This window comes from Symphalangus syndactylus, chromosome 6 (genome assembly GCF_028878055.3).
Source record: "Symphalangus syndactylus isolate Jambi chromosome 6, NHGRI_mSymSyn1-v2.1_pri, whole genome shotgun sequence".
In the NCBI taxonomy this organism is placed as follows: Eukaryota; Metazoa; Chordata; class Mammalia; order Primates; family Hylobatidae; genus Symphalangus; species Symphalangus syndactylus.
The window spans coordinates 125,595,610-125,617,256 of record NC_072428.2 but is presented as its reverse complement, the minus strand read 5'-3'; the positions used below and the strand labels follow the sequence as shown (position 1 = coordinate 125,617,256).

General features: G+C 39.2%; 1 protein-coding gene across 3 annotated transcripts in view; it reads right to left on the bottom strand.

Annotated features, from left to right (window-relative positions):
• NUP205 (nucleoporin 205) overlaps positions 1-21,647 on the bottom strand; it is a 93,503-nt gene that overhangs the window by 2,354 nt on the left and 69,502 nt on the right. For all 3 annotated transcript variants that reach the window (XM_055284133.2, XM_055284132.2, XM_055284134.2), the window contains 10 exons: positions 21,470-21,591; positions 19,714-19,852; positions 17,351-17,477; positions 12,239-12,315; positions 9,840-9,968; positions 9,220-9,346; positions 3,040-3,206; positions 1,374-1,497; positions 806-934; positions 174-247 (listed from right to left, as the gene is read on the bottom strand). In XM_055284133.2, coding sequence (XP_055140108.1) covers positions 174-247; positions 806-934; positions 1,374-1,497; positions 3,040-3,206; positions 9,220-9,346; positions 9,840-9,968; positions 12,239-12,315; positions 17,351-17,477; positions 19,714-19,852; positions 21,470-21,591 — 1,215 coding nt within the window. The remainder of the gene's footprint in view (positions 1-173; positions 248-805; positions 935-1,373; positions 1,498-3,039; positions 3,207-9,219; positions 9,347-9,839; positions 9,969-12,238; positions 12,316-17,350; positions 17,478-19,713; positions 19,853-21,469; positions 21,592-21,647) is intronic.

Here is a 21,647-nt window from a genome sequence, read left to right as displayed (position 1 = left end):
TTTTTTAAGAGACGGGATCTCACTATGTTGCCCAGGCTGGTGCCAAACTCCTGGGCTCAAGCAATCCCCCCGTCTCAGCCTCCCAAAATGCTGGGATTACAGGTGTGTACCATCACATCCAGCCTTTTTACTTTAATAAAGAAAAATAAAAGAATATGAGAATAGAACCTTACCTGGTCTAAATCATGTTGGCTCACTATAGCCAGCCCACTTCTAAAATCTAGATTGGTTTCTGAGGCGAAGGAATCTAGAGATAAAAAGCAGAGTCATACTGGCTGTGCAAGTACACATCTACCACACAGTGCAGGAACCTGATGACAATGAACAATAACAATAGCACCATGAAAAACACGGCTCAAGATTGGGAACTCAATTTTCAACTTTTAGCAAATGGAAGCCCCTAGAAAGCATTTCACTGGTCCAGACCAGGGTTCTCAGCTTTTCTCTATTTCTTTCCACCTAAGGGATCCAATATATGGCCATCAGTCACAGAGGCCCACTCCAGCAATAAGAATCAGCATAATAGCAGACCTACTCCATTCTTCTAGAGCTGGGTCAGCCCCTAACAGCAGCAAGAAGCTAAGGAACAGCTGATGAGCAGGCTCTAGAATATTCTTATGCTCAGCACAATGTCCCATGAACAGAAAGTAAAATGCAAGAAATAGCTACGTCTAGTGACTAAGCAGCTCTTGATTCACCCAATTCACTCTAAGTAATCTGGAAACAAAAATAAAAAAAACTGTTACTAGCTTTTCAAGGCACAAATAGGTATTTATGGTTCATTAATTTTTAGCAGAAAGTTTACCTTGCAGTCTTCTGCTTTTAAACAAGGTTCTCGAGGCAAATAAGGAATCTTGAGAATCCGTGGGCATGCAATGTAACAAGTAGTACTCCAGATGGCGCCAAAGAATAAATAGGCAGGTCTCTATGATAACTATACCAGAGCTCAGATTAAAGGAACATAATCTCATCAAATATTTTTTACAAACCAGTTTTGGAGGAGGAGAAAAAAGGACAGACTGCACTCACTTAATGAGGTACCCACAGCCTCAGTCTAACAGACAGGGTCTCACTGAAGGCTCCCCAAGAGGAAGCAGCAAGGTGTGCTGAGGAAAGAGGTGGGGACCTTAGGGTCCTGTGCAAGCAGTCTCATGTCCCTACCTTCTTCCCTGACAGAAAGTGCCCATGTATATTATCAGTATTACCAGCTACTCTAAAACATAAGAACAAAAACTACGATTTGGAAATACATTAGGCATTTACTGGGAAAAAATTAAGTTTATCTCCTTCCACCTGGTTTTGGTGCCCAAATAATATGAGAGTAAGTGAACATTCAAGGTCATCATTCAAGTGCATGATTTCATAAAGGATACAAGAACAAAGGGAAAGCAGTTTAGCTCGATTGTTGATCACCTTCACCAAGCGCCGTCTTGCTAGAACATATTTCTGGGCAGTGGAGATTTTATCAACACCAGCAGGCATCACAGACTGACACAACTAGAAGAAACAAATGTGGTATTAGAATGACATCAACTGGAACAAAATTTTTAATGAAAAACTATTATCAGCAGGTCACCATGGTAAATGCTATGAAGAACACTCAAATTTAAACATCCTTGCAGATAAGAGTTTTTATCTAAGAAGCTAGCAATTTTTAAAAATTACAGCCAAAGAAGCAAATTCACAAATGAACATTTATCTGCTGCCTTTTGAAAAAGTCTGTCCCTGAAACATAGTCAGGGTTGCTGATCAAACCCTGAATTTCCTGTCACATTAAAACAAACCAAGATAAAACGATAGGTTTTTCAAGCAGTAGCTATAACAATCCCATGGAGAATTTCTAACAGTTGTCAGGTGTCTTCTGCAAAAAATACAAGGTAGACACCTAGAGCATAACTAAAATATGATCATCAACCAAAGCTCCCATGACCACTTGTCAATGTGGTACACACACGAGCACAGTTGTTCCAGCTAATGTTCTGATGCTGGGTTCCAAGGAAGGCGTACTGAAGTGAGGCTGATGGAAGGCCACACGCTTCATGACGATGATGCAATTCCTCTTGCAAGTACAAGCATCACTGATTAGCTACACATTAGAGGAAGGACTGCCAGGCATAAACCCAAAATTTCAGGGGTTACCTAAACCCAGTCATTGACTCCTGCCTCACCCTGTTCCTGCCAGCTACATGCCTTTGGGTAAGTTATGCAAGTCTTCTGTGCCTCAGTTTCCTCACATGAGAAATGACAACAGAAACATTATCTGCCCAGGTGTTAGATAGAACATGTAGTTCAGGGCCTGGCATGTTGTAGACACTCAATAAATGTCCCCTGAGGTTACCAGAAAAGTGGTAAGAGGGAGTAGGCACGAACTACTCATAAGAGTAACACGGAAGTTTTTAGAAAGCTTGGTGCAAACCAGGAATGACAAAGTGGCTCAACATCCAGGCTGCCACAGGACACCAGGAAGCTTCAGCACTGCCTTAGGAACTGGCCAAGAGATGCCTTACATTCAGCTGTGCCAAATGGAAAAGGCAGCAAGCTACTTAGTAGCAATCCTGGTAAGTCAGCATCTTTACTTATTAATACAGTAAGTAGAGGGAATGATTCTGGGTCACTGAGGGAAGGCAGTCAAGTCTTATATGCTATCCCATTTGTTTGAAAAATTTGCTAAACAGATATTGAAGATGCTGAAGGCACAGAGACATTTACCCAAGTTCTATTAAAAAAAAAAAAAAATCTGCAACAGAAGCCTTTCTCAGCACAGATTTTAGAGTATAAATGACCCAAAACTCTTCATTCAAAGGCCAGCTGCCTATTTTCTTGAACAGGTGCCACACTTCACTGTTTTTCAGTCAAGAGTTTCTATGCTTATAAGGCTGGTGCTACGGCGAAAGAGTCTTCTTCAAATCACACAGAAGAATCATTCCAATTCCTTCAGTCATACTGCATATGTTGTCTTTACTCAGTCTGAGACCAGTACCCTGGCCTAGTAACAGCAATGATTTCTCAAGTCCCCCCAGCTCATTATAAGATTCGTACCTCTTTTATCTCATCTGGGGGAAGCTGCTCTACATTTTGTAGCTTGCTGACACTCTGTCGATGACTGTCGTAATAGCTGAAGAAATCATTAGCACTCTGTTTCAGCAGGTAGATGATAATGCCTAAACCAGGCAGGCGCCAGTATGGAACCACTGGAGCTTGGGTATCTAATAGAGGTGATGACATAAAACAATGTTCCAGTTATTATAAGCATTTCATATGAATTTCAAATGACCTGTTTAAAACAAGGGATGCCCCAGAATTTAAGGACATGTAACCTGTCATTAAAACCAACCCAAGATTACTTTTAGATGTCATTGATAATTTAAAGAACAAATGGTTAGGAGCCACTGTAATCAGGTACATACATAAGGCTGGAAATCCTGCGAGAATAAAGAAATCTGACTGATGCACATTGGCAGAGCCTACCCTTTATTAGGCAAAGAGTTCTTTGAGAACTCTATCAAAGTATAAACCTTACACACACACACACACACACACACACACCCCTCCACATCAAAAACAATATACACAATTGTGGGGTTTCTTAACACCAAGTGACTAATTCCTGCTTTGCCTGATGGCTCTAGTTGTATGGATTCATTTCTGGTCTGCATCTTTCTGGTTACTAAATTGCCAGCTCAAAATCATTCTTTCAAAGAGACAAGAATAGTAACTGAAATATTCACAAAATACAAATGGATTTAAACTTTAAAAAATCTTTTACCACAACAGCTACATTACGGTAGTAAAACAAAATGATCTGCCTTTTACCTGGCTACTGACTAATGAAGATGCAAAGGAACAGTCGGATGTCATAAAAGCTGTTTGCAGAGGGAAAACTAGAAAGCAGTAACAGTATTATCCTAGGACAGGCACGGTGGCTCACACCTGTAATCTCAACAATTTGGAAGGCTGAGGAGAGAGAATGGCTTGAGGCCAGGAGTTTAAGACCAGCCTGGGCAACAGAGACCCCGTCCCTACAGAAAAGAAAAAAAAATCATCCCAGAGATAGTCTGTGTAGTGCAATTAGAGCAATCTCCTCTAGTGACTAAGGGATTTCGTGGAAACATTGTGGCAATTTCTTTCTTTCTTTTTTTTTTTTTTTTTTTTTGAGATGGAGTCTTACTCTGTCATCCAGCCTGGAGTGCAGTGGTTTGATCTTGGCTCACTGCAACCGCCGCCTCCCGGTTTCAAGTGATTCTCCTGCCTCAGCCTCCCGAGTAGCTGGGATTACAGGCACATGCCACCACACCGGTTATTTTTTGTATTTTTAGTAGAGATGGGGTTTCACCATGATGGCCAGGCTGGTCTCAAACTCCTGACCTCAGGTGATCTGCCCACCTTGGCCTCCCAAAGTGCTGGGATTACAGGCGTGAGCCACCACGCCTGGCCCAACACTGTGGCAATTTCAAGTTCAATTTGGAGATAATCTTTGTTTAATGACCCAAACTGCCATGAATACTGAAGGAGAGATCTGCATTTGCTTTTTCTTCACTCTCAACTCCCTTAACTATGCTCTAAAGTCTGACTCATAGATCGTTTTCTTTTTTTTTTTTTTTTTGAGACAGGGTCTCACTTTTTTGTCACCCAGGCTGGAGTGCAGTGGCACAAACATGGATCACACTGCAGCCTCGAACTCCTGGGCTCAGGTGATCCTCCCACCTCAGCCTCCCAAGTAGCTAGGGTTACAGGTGCACGCCACCACACCCAGCTAATTTTTTGTATTTTTTTGTAGAGATGGGGTTTGCCATATTGCCCAGGCTGGTCTCTACCTTCTGGGCTCAGGCAATGCACTGCCTTGGCCTCCCAAAGTGCTGAGATTACAGGTGTGAGCCACCACACCTGGCCAATCCCATAGATCTTTATACAGAGGGGAAGAGACCGAAGAGTCCTTTGTCTGTGGATGCTGCCACCAACTAAGACATCCTAGACAAATTCGATTTGCCAGGTATCCTCTTCTAGTCTACAGCAAAGATGTGACAGTTTTCACAATACATTGTTATAGAGAGCCTTCTCCTAGTGAAATTAGGTATCCTGGTCCCCAGATAACATTTGTGTGATCTCTACCCTGGTAGGAAGATACCCACAAAGAGGATTATTGAATGCTTGGAAGACTCCAAAGCATTTCAGGAGTTCTCACCATACTAACTTGCCCAAGTCTAGAAAATATTTGCACATTCAGAGGCTATCAGGTTTGCATAAAACAGCCGGGTGCAGTTGCTCGCGCCTGTAATCCCAGCACTTTGGGAGGCCAAGGCAGGTGGATCACTTGAGGTCAGGTGTTTGAGACCAGCTTGACCAACATGGCGAAACTCCATCTGTACTAAAAATACAAACATTAGCCAGGCATGGAATGCGTGCCTGTGGTCCCAGTTTCTTGGGAGGTTGAGGCATGAGAATCGCTTGAGCCCAGGAGGTGGAGGTTGCAATGAGTCAAGATCGCGCCACAGAACTCAGCCTGGGCGACAGAATGAGACTCTGTCTCTAAAATAAAATAAAATAAAATAAATTCATCAGAAGAGAGCTTGTCATTGCTTCCATTTTACAGATAAGAGAACTAAGGCACAAAGAGGGTGATTAACTTTTCTAAAATCACACCAATAAGTTATTTGTAGAATCAGGATTCAAATCCAGGCAGTTTGTCATTAGTCGATGTTCTTAACTACCAGGTTAAACTGCTTCTCTATAATTATCCTCAAACCTACCACATACCTACTCACCTAGAATTAGAAGAGAAAAATATGGTTGTTGACTCTAAAAAAAGTCTAAGAAAAAATGGAAAAATAACAATTTCTAAGACTCAATGGGCCACACATGGTGGCTCACACCTGTAATCCCAGCACTTTGGGAGGCCGAGGTGGGCAGATCGCCTGAGGTCAGGAGTTCGAGAACAGCCTGGCCAACATGGTGAAACTCCATCTCTACTAAAAATACAAAAAATGAGCCGGGCGTGGTGGTGGGTGCCTGCAGTCCCAGCTACTCGGGAGGCTGAGGCAGGAGAATGGTGTGAACTCAGGAGGCGGAGCTTGCTGTGAGCCGAGATGGAGATCCGCCACCACACTCCAGCCTAGGCAACAGAGCAAGACTCCATTTCAAAAAGAAATAAAAATTAAAAAAAAATTAGCCGGGCATGGTGGCAGGCACCTATACTCCCAGCTACTCGAGAAGCTGAAGCAAGAGAATGGCTTGAACCCGGGAGGCAAAGGTTGCAGTGAGCCAAGATCGCGCCATTGTACTCCAGCCTGGGGGACAAGAGTGAGACTTCGTCTCAAAAAAAAAAAAAAAGACTCAATGAGTTTGCCTTCAAGTATTAAAGATCAAAGAATGATAGGATATGGAAAAGATTAGCTCAAAACGAGAAGCAACTAAATAAAATTTTAATAATGACCAATGACACATTATTAGCACATGATTAATACTAAAGAATACAAAATTATATTTTTGTTTGAAAAATCTTATGTTCAGGTTAAATTTGTGTTACAAGGTTAGTTTCAAGGGGGAAGAAAGGAGCCCTTTTGAGGCAGAGTTACAGGTCTCCATCAAGCCATAGTCCTACAGAGATTAATAAACAGATTGATGTTCATTTTCAAACTGCCAGATGGAAAGGGGATAAATCAGGTTATAAGTCACTGCTGGGTGACAGGTCTTTGGATAGGATTCCCAATCATTCCATGCCCTTCCAAAGTGAAATGATCTCTTTTTTCACACTGGTTGAGCCACTTGGACTAGGAGGATAACTTTCCCCTCATGCCAGTGAAGACATCCAGATATTGCAATCCCCCCATGGTGGCCCCTTTTTATCCTATCTTCCTGGCAGCAAACTTTTTTTTTGTTAGAGGCATGATCTTGGCTCACTGCAGCCTTGAACTTCTGGGCTCATGTGATCCCCCTGCCATAGTCTCCTGAGTAACTGGGATTACAGGCTCAGCCATCATGCCCGGCTCCAAATTTCTGAATATAGGAGAAAACAAGAACTATATAAAATTAATTTGTTTAAGCCAAAGGAACTACTTTACATGTCCAGTCTAATTTAACTATTTTACTCTATAAAATAGAGCTACAAATCTTTGTAGCTACTTCCCCAGTTTCTTTAAGACATCCTGTCACCTAAGACTACTCGCTTTCAATCACTGAAAGATACCTTTAAATAAAGGTTATTTTATTAGCTATTAAGGACTTAGTTTGTCTCAATATGACAAACTAAGATTCTACCAGTCAGTACTCTTCTCCCCCATCCATGGCATAAAACGAAAAAGCCTAGACATAATACAAACAGAAGCAGACACTGGTAGGAGAAGGCCAAACTTTTGTGACAAAAATCAAAACAGTAGATGTCTGGGACGGGGTGGAAGGAAACAGTCAAATGCAATCAAAGGCAAGAAGAAATCTTTAAGGAACAGGGAATTGTCCTGTATTTTGGTTGTGGTGATGGTTACCCAACTTCATATAATTACCAAAAAGCATTCAAACTGTATACCTAAAATGGGTGAATTTTGTTGTGCATAAATTACAACAACAACAAATTTAATACTACTAGCTAGGACATTTTATAATAGAATTTGTCTAACCAAGTTCTTAGCATAATTTATATAGGATAAGGTTGAATGTTGCTAAACTAATATATTTTTTTTTCTTTTACTTGAAGTTCTGGGATACATGTACAGAACGTGTACGTTTGTTACATAGGTATACATGTGCCATGGTGGTTTGCTGCACCTATCAACCTGTCATCTAGGTTTTAAGCCAAACATGCATTAGGTATTTGTCCTAATGCTCTCCCTCCCCTTGCCCCCTATCCCCCGACAGGCACTGCTGTGATGTTCCCCTCCCTGTGTCCATGTGTACTCATTGTTCAACTTCCACTTATGAGTAAGAACATGTGGTGTTTGGTTTTCTGTTCCTGTGTTAGTTTGCTGAGAATGATGGCTTCCAGCCTCATCCATGTCCCTGCAAAGGACATGAACTCATTCTTGTTTATGGCTGCATAGTATTCCATGGTGTATATGTGCCACAAAAAAATTTCTTTATCCAGTCTATCACTGATGGACATTTGGGTTGGTTCCAAGCCTTTGCTATTGTAAATAGTCCTGCAATAAACATGTATGCATGTGTTTTTATAGTAGAATGATTTATAATCCTTTGAGTTAAACTAATTTTTTTTTTTTTTTTTGGAGACAAAGTCTCACTCTGTAGCCCAGGCTGTAGTGCAGTGGTGTGATCTCAGCTCACTGCAACCTCCACCTCCTGGGCTCAAGCAATTCTCCTGCCTCAGCCTCCAGAGTACCTGGGATTACAGGCGCACACCACTGCACCCGGCTAATTTGTTGTATTTTTAGTAGAGATGGGATTTCACCATGTTGGCCAGGCTGGTCTTGAACTCCTGCCCTCAGTTAATCTGCCTGCCTTGGCCTCCCAAAGTGCTAGGATTACAGGTGTAAACAACCGCATACCCGGCCACTAATATATTTTTCATAATGTCATTTTATACTATTATTCTACTAAACACATATTTTTTGTGATTAAGTAATTTTCAGGGACAGTAAGATCTTGAAGAAGATGAAAATGTGACAAAATTTTTCTCACAGATCTCAAACAAAGACTTCCTGAAATCACCAACAGTCAATTCCATTATCCCCACCAAGATACTAATGGGCTTTTTCTTCTGAGTGTTCCATAGGATAACAGCTTTACCCATTATCCTGCCCCATATTCAAACATTCCCTGCTGAGTCATTAAAGAATCACAGGGTAAGCTGGCCTAATTAGTATCTAAATTGTATTTCGTTATGTTATAGAAATTTGGAGCTATAATAAAAAACCCAGTTTAGACACTGAATTCAACTTAACATGATTTAACATATAAAACTGTTTGTTGTATTTTCATCTTTTTCACCCAGCCACCTTACTCCCCAATTTAGATCCTTTGAGCCCTCAAGTGCTATTCAAAACATGGTTCCTCTAGATTTACTCTCAGTAAATCTTGAATTTCTCTATTCTCTCCAGTCTTGTACATAGGTCTAATAATAATACCTCCTGCTCAACTTTAAAACGTATTTAAAATGTTTCCCACTAATGGCACTTAAAGAAAATACTGCATCTTACTGGAGCCAAGCTGGAGAGCTATGTCATAACCATAGCAACTTAGTTCCTTCAATACAGAATGAAAAACTAAGCTCACCTTGCCGCGGTCCATCTCTATTAACTGTTTCTGAAAGGCTAGGAGTGAAGAGACACACAGCATGCTGGAAGGTAGGGGAACTTTGTAACATGAGAGACTGGCAATATTCCATTACATTGGCACAAATCTATAATCAAAAAACAGCAGTAACAAAAATGTTAGACCCTGAAGTGTCTTAATTAGCATGAAAATCGAGATTTGAAGAAGAAAAGGTTATAAATCAATTTGTAAAATGACTCGCATCTGTTTTTTTTTTAAGATGGAGTCTCCCTCTGTTGCCCAGGCTGGAGTGCAGTGGCATGATCTTGGCTCTCTACAACCTCTGCCTCTTGGGTTCAAGCAATTCTCCTGCCTCAGCCACCCCAAGTAGCTGGGACCACAGGCATGTGCCACCAAGCCCAGCTAAATTTTTTTTGTACTTTTAGTACACACAAGGTTTCACCATGTTGGCCAGGATGGTCTTCAACTCTTCACCTCGGGTGATCCACCTGCCTTGGCCTCCCAAAGTGCTGGGATTATAGGCGTGAGCCACCACACCGGGCCCATATCTGTTATTTTTATCAATGTTTTCCAAAAACCTAAAAACCTTAGAGAAGTCACATGGTTCTTGCCCCTCTTACCTGCTGCATAGCCAGTTCAATCTCATCTTTCTTGCTTACTTTATCTCCCTCCACATTATCGTCTTGAAATTTAAACTGACGCAGTCTGTCAGAGCCACCAAAGCGACTTAGTAGTCCTAAGCACTGGCGCTAAGAAAGAAAAAGATATCTTGTTAAATGTATTTAAAATTAGTAACCTCTCTTTCTTGAGGGATAGAAAAAAGAAAAACTCAGTGGAGAGTGGAATCATTCCTTAAGGCATCTAATATCTTACTTAAAATGGAGCCAACTAAAAGTAGCATTATTAAAATTCAACTTTTTGCAAAGGTATTTGGTAGCTAACAGATGAAAAGAGTACCATTTTTTTAAAGCAATAAATCCCAATATCATCTAAATGTTTGCCGAATAACTTTCTGCATTATATCAAAGTAGGTATTAATTCTTTAGAAGACACTCATTAAATGAAAAACAAGTTTATAAACAAAAGAGAAGCAAAATGAGAGGGCAGTCACAAGATGGACACGTCTGTGATAATTTTGTCTACCAAGGCACAAATCTAAAAGCTGTTACTTCTGTGGTTGCTCCCACGGACTTCATAAAGGGGTTACAAACACACAGATCACCTTGGAAGATAAATGCAAATATCCCCAACTTCAAATGTTAATACTTCTCACCTGAGAATACATTATTTCCCATGGTTCTCAAAGAGAAAGGACAAGATTTCAATATTGGCAGTATATCTAGAGGTTAGCTGATGGCTTTCAAATTAGAGACATGGGTTCCAATAACAGGTACAACTTTTTGCTCTGTGACCTGGAATAAGTTACTTAATTTCTCACGCCTGTATGTTCACATTTCTAAAGTGGTAATAACAATTCCTATCTTATAAGATGGCTGTCAGGATTCCCTGAGACATGGTATTATATTTAAAGTGCTTAGCACAATGTTCTGCACATAATAAATGTATTTTAAGTGAAATATGTATTTTAAAAATTGGTAATATCATATACAGATTTAGATATATAGAGAGCTATACACGTACATAATATACAATGTCTTATTATTTTATTTATTTATTTTTGAGACAGTCTCTCACTCTGTTGCCCAGGCTGAAGTGCAATGGTCTGATCTCAGCTCACTGCAACCTCTGCCTCCTATGTTCAAGCAATTCTTGTGCCTCAGCCCCCCAGGTAGCTGGGACTACAGGCATGCACCACCACACATGGCTAATTTTTGTATTTTTAATAGAGATGGAGTTTAGCCACGTTCCCCAGGCTGGTCTCAAATTCCTGGCCTCAAGCTATCCACCCACTTCGGCCTCCCAAAATGCTGGGATTACAAGAGCGAGCCATCCCACCTGGCCACTGTAAGTTTAGATAACGCAAAACATATTAATGAGACTATAATATAAACTTATTTGGCCAAAATAGTTATATCTATGTTTAACATTTATAAATGTGTGTTTGCCGCTTCTCTTACAGATAAAATAGATGTACTCAAACATTTCTGAAGCTCACCTTATGAAAGATCCATCAAAAAGGTGTCTTCCTCCATACCAATGAAAGATGACTTAAAAAACCCAAAGTATTTGGGTTTTGTTGGTGAGAGTACAATCTTTTCTGGAATGCTGTTTGACAATTATGATGTCAAAATGATGTACTATGTGTATACCCTTGGTCCCAGTGATACCATGTGTTATTTAATCCAGAGTAAAATATGTACACAAAAATGCTAATAGTAGCATTTTTCTTTTGAAATCTTGAAAAACAGTGCATGAAAAAAGGACTAGTTAAGAAAACTGTTGTATCAATATAAACGCTAGTACATAAATACAATTACTCTGCAGTCAATAAAAAGTAAAGATGCTCAGACCAAACCAGGCCAAGAGGCTCCCAGAAAGACTGATAAAATATCTAATTGACAAACTAATATGTTAGAACATATTGAGAGGAGATTACAGAGCTTGTAAAGAATCTGGGGATAAATCAGTAACAAGTATATAAAAACCAAGCAAATAAAAAAGAAAACTCTAGGGCAAACAGTCTGCTCGTGGCTTATTCACAAATGACATTTACACAGTCATAATAATGTAACACTAAATATTAATGTAACCAAAGCTATGATGTAATTATATTGAGTTTCAGGGGGTGTTATGGGAAATGTATACATTGTATGATGGAAGAAAAGGAGTAAAAACGTCTAAATTCTCATCTCCTCCCCATCCCCCAACAATGGAAAGTCAACAGATGATTACTAAAATTAGAAAATCAAGAAGCAGCAATATAAGCATATTATTTAGAAAAACCAAAGAACCAAAACAGTTGAAAGGGGTTTCCCAAATCTAGGGGGCACAATGGGGAAGATGGTATATTTTGTAACATGTCTTATAACTGCTATTTAAAGAAATAAGAATCAGTTACCTGGAATCTTCCAATATGTCCCTGTAGCTCCATTAGAGACCCTTCATTTACATCAACGTCGAGTTCACTTAATATCCCTATAAAATGTAGAATGCTTTAAAACATATTATTATATAAACAAAAACATTAAAAACTAGGAAGAGAGGTTCTAATATTTCTAATATTCTTTAGGTGCATGAACAGATATTCTTGCCATAGAAAAGTTTTGAGAACTATGATTTTACAAAGACTGTAAGTACCTGTTATATATTAATAACAGCACCGGTATATGTGCATTCAAAGCCAATCTAAAATGCAGAGTGAAATGATCTTAAAAGGCATTTTTAGTTTTCAAGAAAAATCTAATTTTTTTATAATGATAAAAGTAATTTTCTAAATTACTTTCTCATAAAGGAGTTTTTAGAATATGAAACAGTAAGAATAAAATGCATTTCTTTTTAACACCTCTAAATATACATAATTTGCTTTTTCTTTTCCCCTAGGCAAAGTACAATTTTCAAGGAAAACAAAAACATTTCCATTCAACTTCTTAGTTTGGACCCGTTACAAAATTCCTAAATCGAAATGACCCACCTCTAATAGTGCCATAGCCTCTCCTGATTTCTAATGAGCCTGCAAGTGACCGTAACATGTCATTCTCCCCATTAGTTTGTTTCCTTGTTCCATCACTAATCATGCTGAGGAATACCCACCTAAACCTATCCTAGCCACTCAAACTTCCTATGTGTTTTCAGATTCCTTTAATTCACTTCGTACTCACTTCCAAGCATAGACTCCGTAGTACATAACCAAGAACCTGATCCTTCTCTCCTCATGACAGGTCATCCTCTTTTTAGATTAGCTCAGCCCTCAACACAAACTGACAGAAAATCCTATCGTCTGGTACATGCGGTCTCGTTATACCTCCACCTGTGCCTCACCGCTTCCCGAGAGCCTATCCTGTCCCACCTTCAACTCCTCTGAGAGTCTCCTCCCAGAATCGCTTTCTCTTCTAACATACTAAAATCTACCCTGCCACAGAAGAGTTTTCCTATTTGAAAATAGGCTAAAGTCGTTCTTGTACTCCAAAACAAAACAAAACAAAACCAAGCAAAAACTTGGTTAGTATCAACTTTTGGAAAGTTTTTCTTCAGTTGCTGCTTGTATTCATAATTTTTATGCCCTCCTTTCCCATCTGAACTCCTTGAAACCTTGATTTTGCACCTAACACTATCATGAAACTAAGACTTTTTCCTCTTTGTCCTCAAACTTGCTGAACTCTGCACCAGGTATTGCTGTTCCAAAGTTCACTTTCCCTTGCATGTCAACTGCTGCCTCAATTTAAAAGGACTTCCAATTCTCAGGTTCTGTAAGATCTTTCTGCTAAATGCCATCTAACTATTCTATGTATATCAATCACTCTCAACTCTAAAATACTTTTCAGAATATCTGTGAGCCAGCTGGGCATGGTGGTTCACATCTGCATTTTGGGAGGCTGAGGTGGGAGGATTGCTTGAGTCCAGGAGTTTGAAACCGGCATGGACAACATAGTGAGGCCTCGTCTTTATTTGAAAAAACAAAATTAAGAAATATATACATCTGTGAGTCACAGAAACAAAATAAATCTGCTGATAAGATTTGTGGAGGTACAACATACATGGTAGTGGGCTAGGCAGCATGGGGGATACAAAGTTACAAACAGAACTGCAATCTAATGGGAGCATTTAAGACAAACATGCATAAATTATAGCAAATTATAGGATAATACAGGGCTGAACTGTACACAACAGGGTTGATAGGAGTATAACTTGTTTAAAAGTGTTTTCAAAAGTTTGGGAGGATATTTGGTATTATTTTTAACAAAAATGTTAAGCACATATATTTCCGATAAAGTACTGCCAGGAATTTATCAAGTCTTATCAGTTCAAATGGACAAAAATGGGGCTAGGTCCAGTGGCTCACGCCTGTAATCCCAACACTTTGGAAAGCTGAGGCGGGAGGATTGCTTGAGGCCAGGAGTTCAAGACCAGCCTGGGCAACATAGTGAGACCTTGTCTCAACAACAACAAAAAATTAAAAATTAAAAAAGTAATAAAAATAAAAACAAATGTACAAAGATGTTTATGAATGCATATGTAAATATATAGCTAGAGATAAATAGATAAGTACACACACACATATACACACAAAGTTATTAAATGCCATACTGTTTAAAATTTTAAGAAGCTTGGAAACAGTCAACATGTCATAGAATCTGATTAAAAAACAAAGGACTGGTTAGGCATGGTGGTGTGTGCTGTATTCTCAGCTACTTGGGAGACTGAGGCAGGAGGATCATTTGAGCTCAGGAGTTCCAGCTATGATCATGCCACTGCACTCCAGCCTGGGTGACAGAGTAAGACCCAGTCTCTAAAACAAACAAATAGGCCAGGCGTGGTGGCTCATGCCTGTAATCCCAGCACTTTGGGAGACTCAGGTGGGAGGAATGCTTGAGGCCAGGAGTTCGAGAATACCTGGGCAACATAGCAAGACCCTGTCTCTACAAAAAATAAAAAATTAGCTTGGTGTGACAGCATGTGCCTGTAGTCCTGCTTACTTGAGAAGCTGAGGTGGGAGGATCACTTGAGCCAGGTAGGTCGAGGCTGCAGTGAGCCACGACTGCAGCTTTGCACTCCAGCCTGGGTGACAAGAGTGAGACCCTGTCCCCCCAAAAATAAAAAAACAAACAAATAAATAAAACAAGGGTCTGGTTAACTATTTCACAACTGGAAAACCAGGCAGTCAATTAAAAAGAATGGGCAGGAGCTATATGTATTGATGAGAAAAAATCTCATGGAGACCCTGAAATTTACAGAAGTACATTGAGAGTAATTAGTTAAGTCCTGGAAAAAATCAAAGGAAAAACCATTAGCAGTTCCACCCCACAACACTACAGGACCTTAGTAGAGGCAAGAAGGGTGGCCTGACTTGGTATCATCTTAGGACACTGGAATGAACTGGTGAACGAAGCACACCACAGGCTGAGTGGAATAGACCCTGGGATCTCCTTGGAAGAAGCACAGGCTCCAAGTAACTCAGCCAGCACTGTACTCAGCCCTGGCCAACTCTCAACTTCACTCAACCCAGAGGGCTCAGCCACCGAGACAGCCCAGACAAAGAAAAATATTGGGGATTATAGGGTGGATTCAGAGGTTGCCTCAGACATCTCCAAAGCAACATAAAAATGGAGGTAGCATAGCCTAGTAGTTACATATATAGATTCAAAAGACGTACTGCCTGGGAAACTCTATACTATGCAGTTTTATCTGTGTGACTTTGGACAAGTTAACCTCCTTGTGCCTCAGCCTCCTCAGCTGTAAAGTGTGGATAAGGACAGTTCTACCTCATAAGACTGCTGTGTCTTCCAATCAATTAACATGTCAAGTATTTAAAACAGTACCTGGCACATACATGCTTAATAAATGCCAGCTACTATCATTTATATTACATATTCTAAGCAAAAGAAAATCATAATCGGCTGTCCTGTCATTAAAGAACAAAGACAACCTTCAGACATTCTTTTTTTTTTTTTTTTTTTTTTTGAGACAGAGTCTTGCTCTGTTGCCCAGGCTGGAGTGCAGTGACGCGATCTCGGCTCACTGCAAGCTCCGCCTCCCGGATTCACGCCATTCTCCTGCCTCAGCCTCTCCGAGTAGCTGGGACTACAGGCGCCCACCACCACGCCCAGCTAATTTTTTTGTATTTTTTAGTAGAGACGGGGTTTCACTGTGGTCTCGATCTCCTGACCTCGTGATCCGCCCGCCTCGGTTAAACATTAGAGAATTTCAGGAATATGAGACAGCATGCTTTTTCTTGAGGGAAGGAACCTCAGTACAAATTAAAAATACCAACAGATAAATCAAAAGAAAGAACTGGTGAATGGTGACGCCATGGTGGGGAACACAACTGGTGTTTTGCAGTGAATCCATGTAAATATACAACTAAAACTAAGTAGCTGAGGATATTTTGGTTGCATACAGATGTAAATGTTACAAAACCTGACAAGGTTAAAATGATATAAGCAAACATCATCTGAGGGTGGAAGAGGAAGTGTAAAAGAAGTCATCATTTCATCTTTCCCATCAGGGAGTTAACTGATTCAAAATTTACATGTAGTAAAGAAATTATAAGGGGGGAAAGTAACCAAAGTATCTTAATAATGTTTCATAATGTTTTTCCTTACTGGCAGTGATCTTTTAAAGGGTTACATACTCTAGTGGTAAAGAAACGTTTGTCTGGAATTTGGCAATTCCTTTCGTTTCTCTTCAATTAGATTTTTGTCTGTGTTCATGTAAAATTCACATGTATACCTACGTAACAAACCTGAATGTTGTGCACATGTACCCTAGAGCTTAAAGTGTAATAAAAAATAAATAAATTTACGTAAAATTAAATATTTGTTTAAAACAGCATGTAAAAGGTCATTCTATTCTCATTAGTTGCCTCTGTATGTCTGTTGCTTTCTTTCTCTCTCTCTGCCTCCCTCTCTCATATGTACGTACATATAAAGCAATGTTTGAAAATTTATCAAATGTCAACATTTGGTAATTTCTAGGTGGTGAGATTTTGAGTGTTAGTTACCTCCTTTTGAATATTTTTATAATGAGCCTATATCTTAAAAACAAACAAACAAAAAAAACAGAGACAGAGTCTTGTTCTGTTGCCCAGACTGGAGTGCAGTGGCATAATCTTGGCTCACTGCAGTCTCAACCTTCCCAACTCAAGTAATCCTCCTACCTCAACCTCCCAAGTAGCCAGGACCACAGGTGAATGACCCAACACCCAGCTAATTTTTTAAATTTTTTTGTAGAGACAGGGTGTCTCTATGTTGCCCAGGCTGGTCTTGAACCCTTGGCCTCAAGCAATCCTCCTGCCTCAGCCTTCCAAAGTTATGAGATCACAGACATGAGCCACCACACCCAGCCAAGCATGTATCATTTTATAAACATAAACTTATTACATAAATAAAGGCTCTGTTAGCAGTACCAATTTCAAGTAAGTCATATATAGCTGCAAAGTAACAAAAAAACTCATTCTATTAATTTGTCAGTCTTTAAAGAGTTATTAAAAATCCTTTCAACATAATCAACTCACCAGGAAGTGCTGCTTTACTTATAATTCCTGTCAGCAGAGCCAATTCCTGCAAAGACCCAGCACTAACATCCTGACAGCGCAGAATTGCTTGTATGGTATCAGAATGTGAAATAAGAAACTGCAATACCTAAGCCATTGAAAAGGAAGAGGAATAGAAAAAACAGAGGTAGAAGCAGAAAATTATATATAAATGCATAATTCATTTTATAAATAATGTTGAAGGAAGTAACCTTCAACATTACAATAATACTCAATAATACAATACTCAACCTCACAATAAGTAAGGATGAGTAACAGATAAGCAATTGTTTTCTGCACTTACACATTTATTTCTTCAGGAAGTAAACATTTAAAATTCACAAGACTAAAGGATTATTTTAAAGCTTATAAGTTAATACATTTGGAGACTACTGTAGAAGAATATAACTCAGAACTACTGTATGAAAACTATTATCTGACCCCTATTTTCTTTATTGTTTGGCCAAATGAACTAGAGTAAGAATTTAATATAAGTGGGTATAAAAATGACTAGTGAATTCAAGAAGCTGTTCTACGACAGGGTAACTAGCATGACATGGGGAAATCACATAAAAGCTTTTGTCTAATTCTTTTTTTAAAAAAAATCATTTTTATTATAATAGAGATAGGAGCCAGGCATGGTGGCTCACTCCTGTAATCCCAGCACTTTAGGAGGCCGAGGCGGGTAGATCACTTGAGGTCAGGAGTTTGGGACCAGCCTGGCCAACATGGTGAAATGTCTTCTCTACTAAAAATACAAAAATTAGCCAGGTGTAGTGGTGCACACCTGTAATTCCAGCTGCTCAGGAGGCTGAGGCACGAGAATCACTTGAACCTGGGAGGTGGAGGTTGCAGTGAGCTGGAATCGTGCCACTGCACTCCAGCCTGGGTGACGAAGTGAGACTCTGTCTCAAAAAAAAAAAAAGAGAGAGAGACAGAGACAGAGAGATAGGTCTCGCTATGTTGCCCAGGCTGCGCTCAAGACAGAGACAGAGAGATAGGGTCTCGCTATGTTGCCCAGGCTGCGCTCAAACTCCTGGCTAAAGCGATCATCCCACCTTGGCTTCCCAAAGTGCTGGGATTACAGGCATGGGCCACCACACCTGGCCATAACTCTCCTTTTGATGCGGTTAAAAAAAGGAGATATAAATCCTGACCTCCCAACTCTACTCTTCCACTTTGGCATTTTATAATGGAGTCCTCTTTCAGTATTTTCACTTAGGAATATCTCAACTAGCTTACAAACATTTTAAAGCCAGACTATATGCCAAAACAAGCCAAGGATATGAATCACTTAGAATTGTGATCATTTTTGTTTTTTAATAAAGATTCCTAGCCTAAGCTTATAATGGCTCGTCACAGAACTCAGTCATCTGTGCTTCTCTAAGAGGCTCCTCAGGTGATTCTGCTTCAGTCAATACAAGATTGGTGTTAGGGAACCAGTGTCTTATATCATAATGTCCCACTTCTACTAAAAAATCTTACTCTCAATCTAGGAGAAGACAGGCAAAGTCTCTGAGTTTTAAAGAGTACTAACTTGAAGACCACATAGGCCTAAAAGAAGTAGGACGTCAACCCAGATTGCTACGGTATAAAATAAGATGCCACTTTAGAACAGCAGCATCTACTTTGGTGAGATGGCCTAACGCCTGACGGTAGAGAAAGCAGAAAAAATTACCAGAAATCAAAGTGCTTTAGGATACAGTTCCAAAATACAATAAAGCAATACAAGGTTGTAGATTCATAATGATAAGCCTAATTAATCAGTGAAAGGCTAAATTACATATAATATTAATTTTTTAAAAAACGTGTGTTAGAATGTTAGTGTTTCACTGAAAAGCAATCAAAATAAAACTAATTTCTGGTGTTTAAAAAAATTTTGACAGCAAAATCACTCATTTAAATTATTTCATTCTCTATCATATATAAATGCAGTATTATCATCTATCAGTCTCCCAAAGTGCTGGGATTACAGGCGTGAGCCACCAAGCCCAGCCTGCAAGGCCTAGCATAGCCCTCTCTCAACAGATACCTGGTTAAATTACATTTTAGAAGCCAGCTTATTCCTAACACAATAACTGCTTTCTTTTATAGAAGAACAAATTTCAATCTCGTTTTCTGTCTCATGATTCTATTAATTAGCTACAGTGTTTCATTCAAACAACAGTATAAAAATGGGCCAATGTAGTTAAGAACAAAGTACAGGGGCCTATTTTCTCTACCCTGCTCTGCCACAAACATTAGGACTAACGTAAATTCACTTAAGCATTCTATGTGTAAGGTTTCTGTACTTGTAAAATGAGGATTTTGCTCTAGACAATATCTAAACAAAGGGTTCACCTTACCTGCCCTGCTGCCTGCAAGTGCTGGGCCATACTAGATGTGAGGATGACCTGGCACAGCTGGAGAGCTGGGAGGAGAATCTGGCGGTAGCGATCCACCGGGGTAGGGATGAACATTGGAGAGTCTCTCATGCCAAACATGCTTGATTTGTTTCAATCAAACAAGGAGAAAACATTCTAAGAATTAAGGTATACTCTCGGCAATTCCTTAACATTGATATGGCAAATAAATCACAGCCAGCTGATTAAGATATGAAGCTACTAGTGAGTACTCTGCATCCCATATATACATCCGGGGTCCAAAGAAAGTTGTGTCTTCCTAAACTCATAGCTTAGTAAAAACAGTTATTTGAATTCTGAAAAATCTTATCAAGGAAAACCTATGCAATTTGACAAGATAAGCCTTGAAACTTCCCAAACATTTTTATTCTTCTCTAAATGCTTCCTTGGGCCATACAGACTGTAAGTAAGAAACAGATTTAAAAAGTTACTTTCCCTAAAATTCCCTCTCCTCTACCCAAGCCAAAAATCCACTATGCTGCCCATTTTATAGGGTGAGTACCACTTACCCAAAATGCTTGGTACCAGCAGTGTTGCAGATTTTTTTGGATTTTGAAATATTTGCATTATACATACTTACTGGTTGAGCATCCCTAATCTGAAAATCCAAAATCCAAATTGCTCCAATGGGCACTTCCTTTGAGCATCATATTGGCACTCAGAAAGTTTGGGATTTAGGAGCACTGCAGATTTCAGGTTTTCAGATTAGAGAAGCTCAATCTGAATAAAAATAAAACAAGATTTAAGAGTTAAAATGAGGCTGTAAAATCACTTAACCTTTAAGAGTAGGTCTCAGAACATTGTATTAATAAGCTAATATTTACTGTAAATGTTTATATTTAAGTTTTTAGACCAAAAAAATGGCTTCCTATTGAGGGGGAATGAAAGCAGAATATGAAAATAAGAGAGAGGCTCTGCACAGACAAGTGATAACGGCATGCCATGAACTAAAAATAAAGCGTATTCAACTCAACCCACTTTACCTAAGGTGGAAGTAATAATTCTCATGTTTGAAACTTTAGACCGCATACTAAAATAAATTTTTTCCCTGGAGGTAAAATAGTTCTGTAGTTAAGCCTTAAAAATGCAAACATTCAAGTTGGTAATAGATCCTTCTAAAACAATTACTAAACTCAAACTAAGTATTATTTACTTCTAGGAACGTATGCTGTCTGCCTAACAATGCTGCAGTTATGTAAACAAAAAAGAAAATCAAATCAAATTTTCCACATTCAAATCGAATGTGGAAAATTGAAACTAAGAAATCAGCTGAAAAGCTTACAAACAATTCCATTTGAAGCTTTTGAATTAGCAAGCAGTAAGCAAAATACTGAAATAAGAAAAAATATATATAAAATCTGAAATTCTATTCAAATCATCCGGAAAAGGAAATCCATAACAAATTATAATTTTACTACAACTCTTTAAAAGATAGTGTAACTGAAAACAAGTATTTCAATTGAACAAAATAATAACATTGGGCAAGTACACATTTACTAACTTCTCTCCCACCCCTACCTACTTTTTCCCTAGTAGCAACTTCCATTTATTAGTAAATGACAGGAGAACAGTATGACCAAAAAAACCCACATCAAGATGAAAGAGAATTGCTAAGCGGCAAAATTACGTTTGGAATTTTTTTTTCCCTTAATAATCCTTTACGGGGAGTTTAACCAAATTAATCTATATAGACACGTACCTCTGCGGGTCCATTTCTGGGCGCATGTCATAGACTTGGCATTGAGCTAGTCTCACAATCACCCCTGATCTTAGCAGCTCTAATGCACCCTGCTGTATCTTTGCTACTCTTGTGAGAAATGCCTGAGGAGTTACAAGAGAAAAATCATCAGTGCTGAAATCATGTCCAAGGGCCTCAG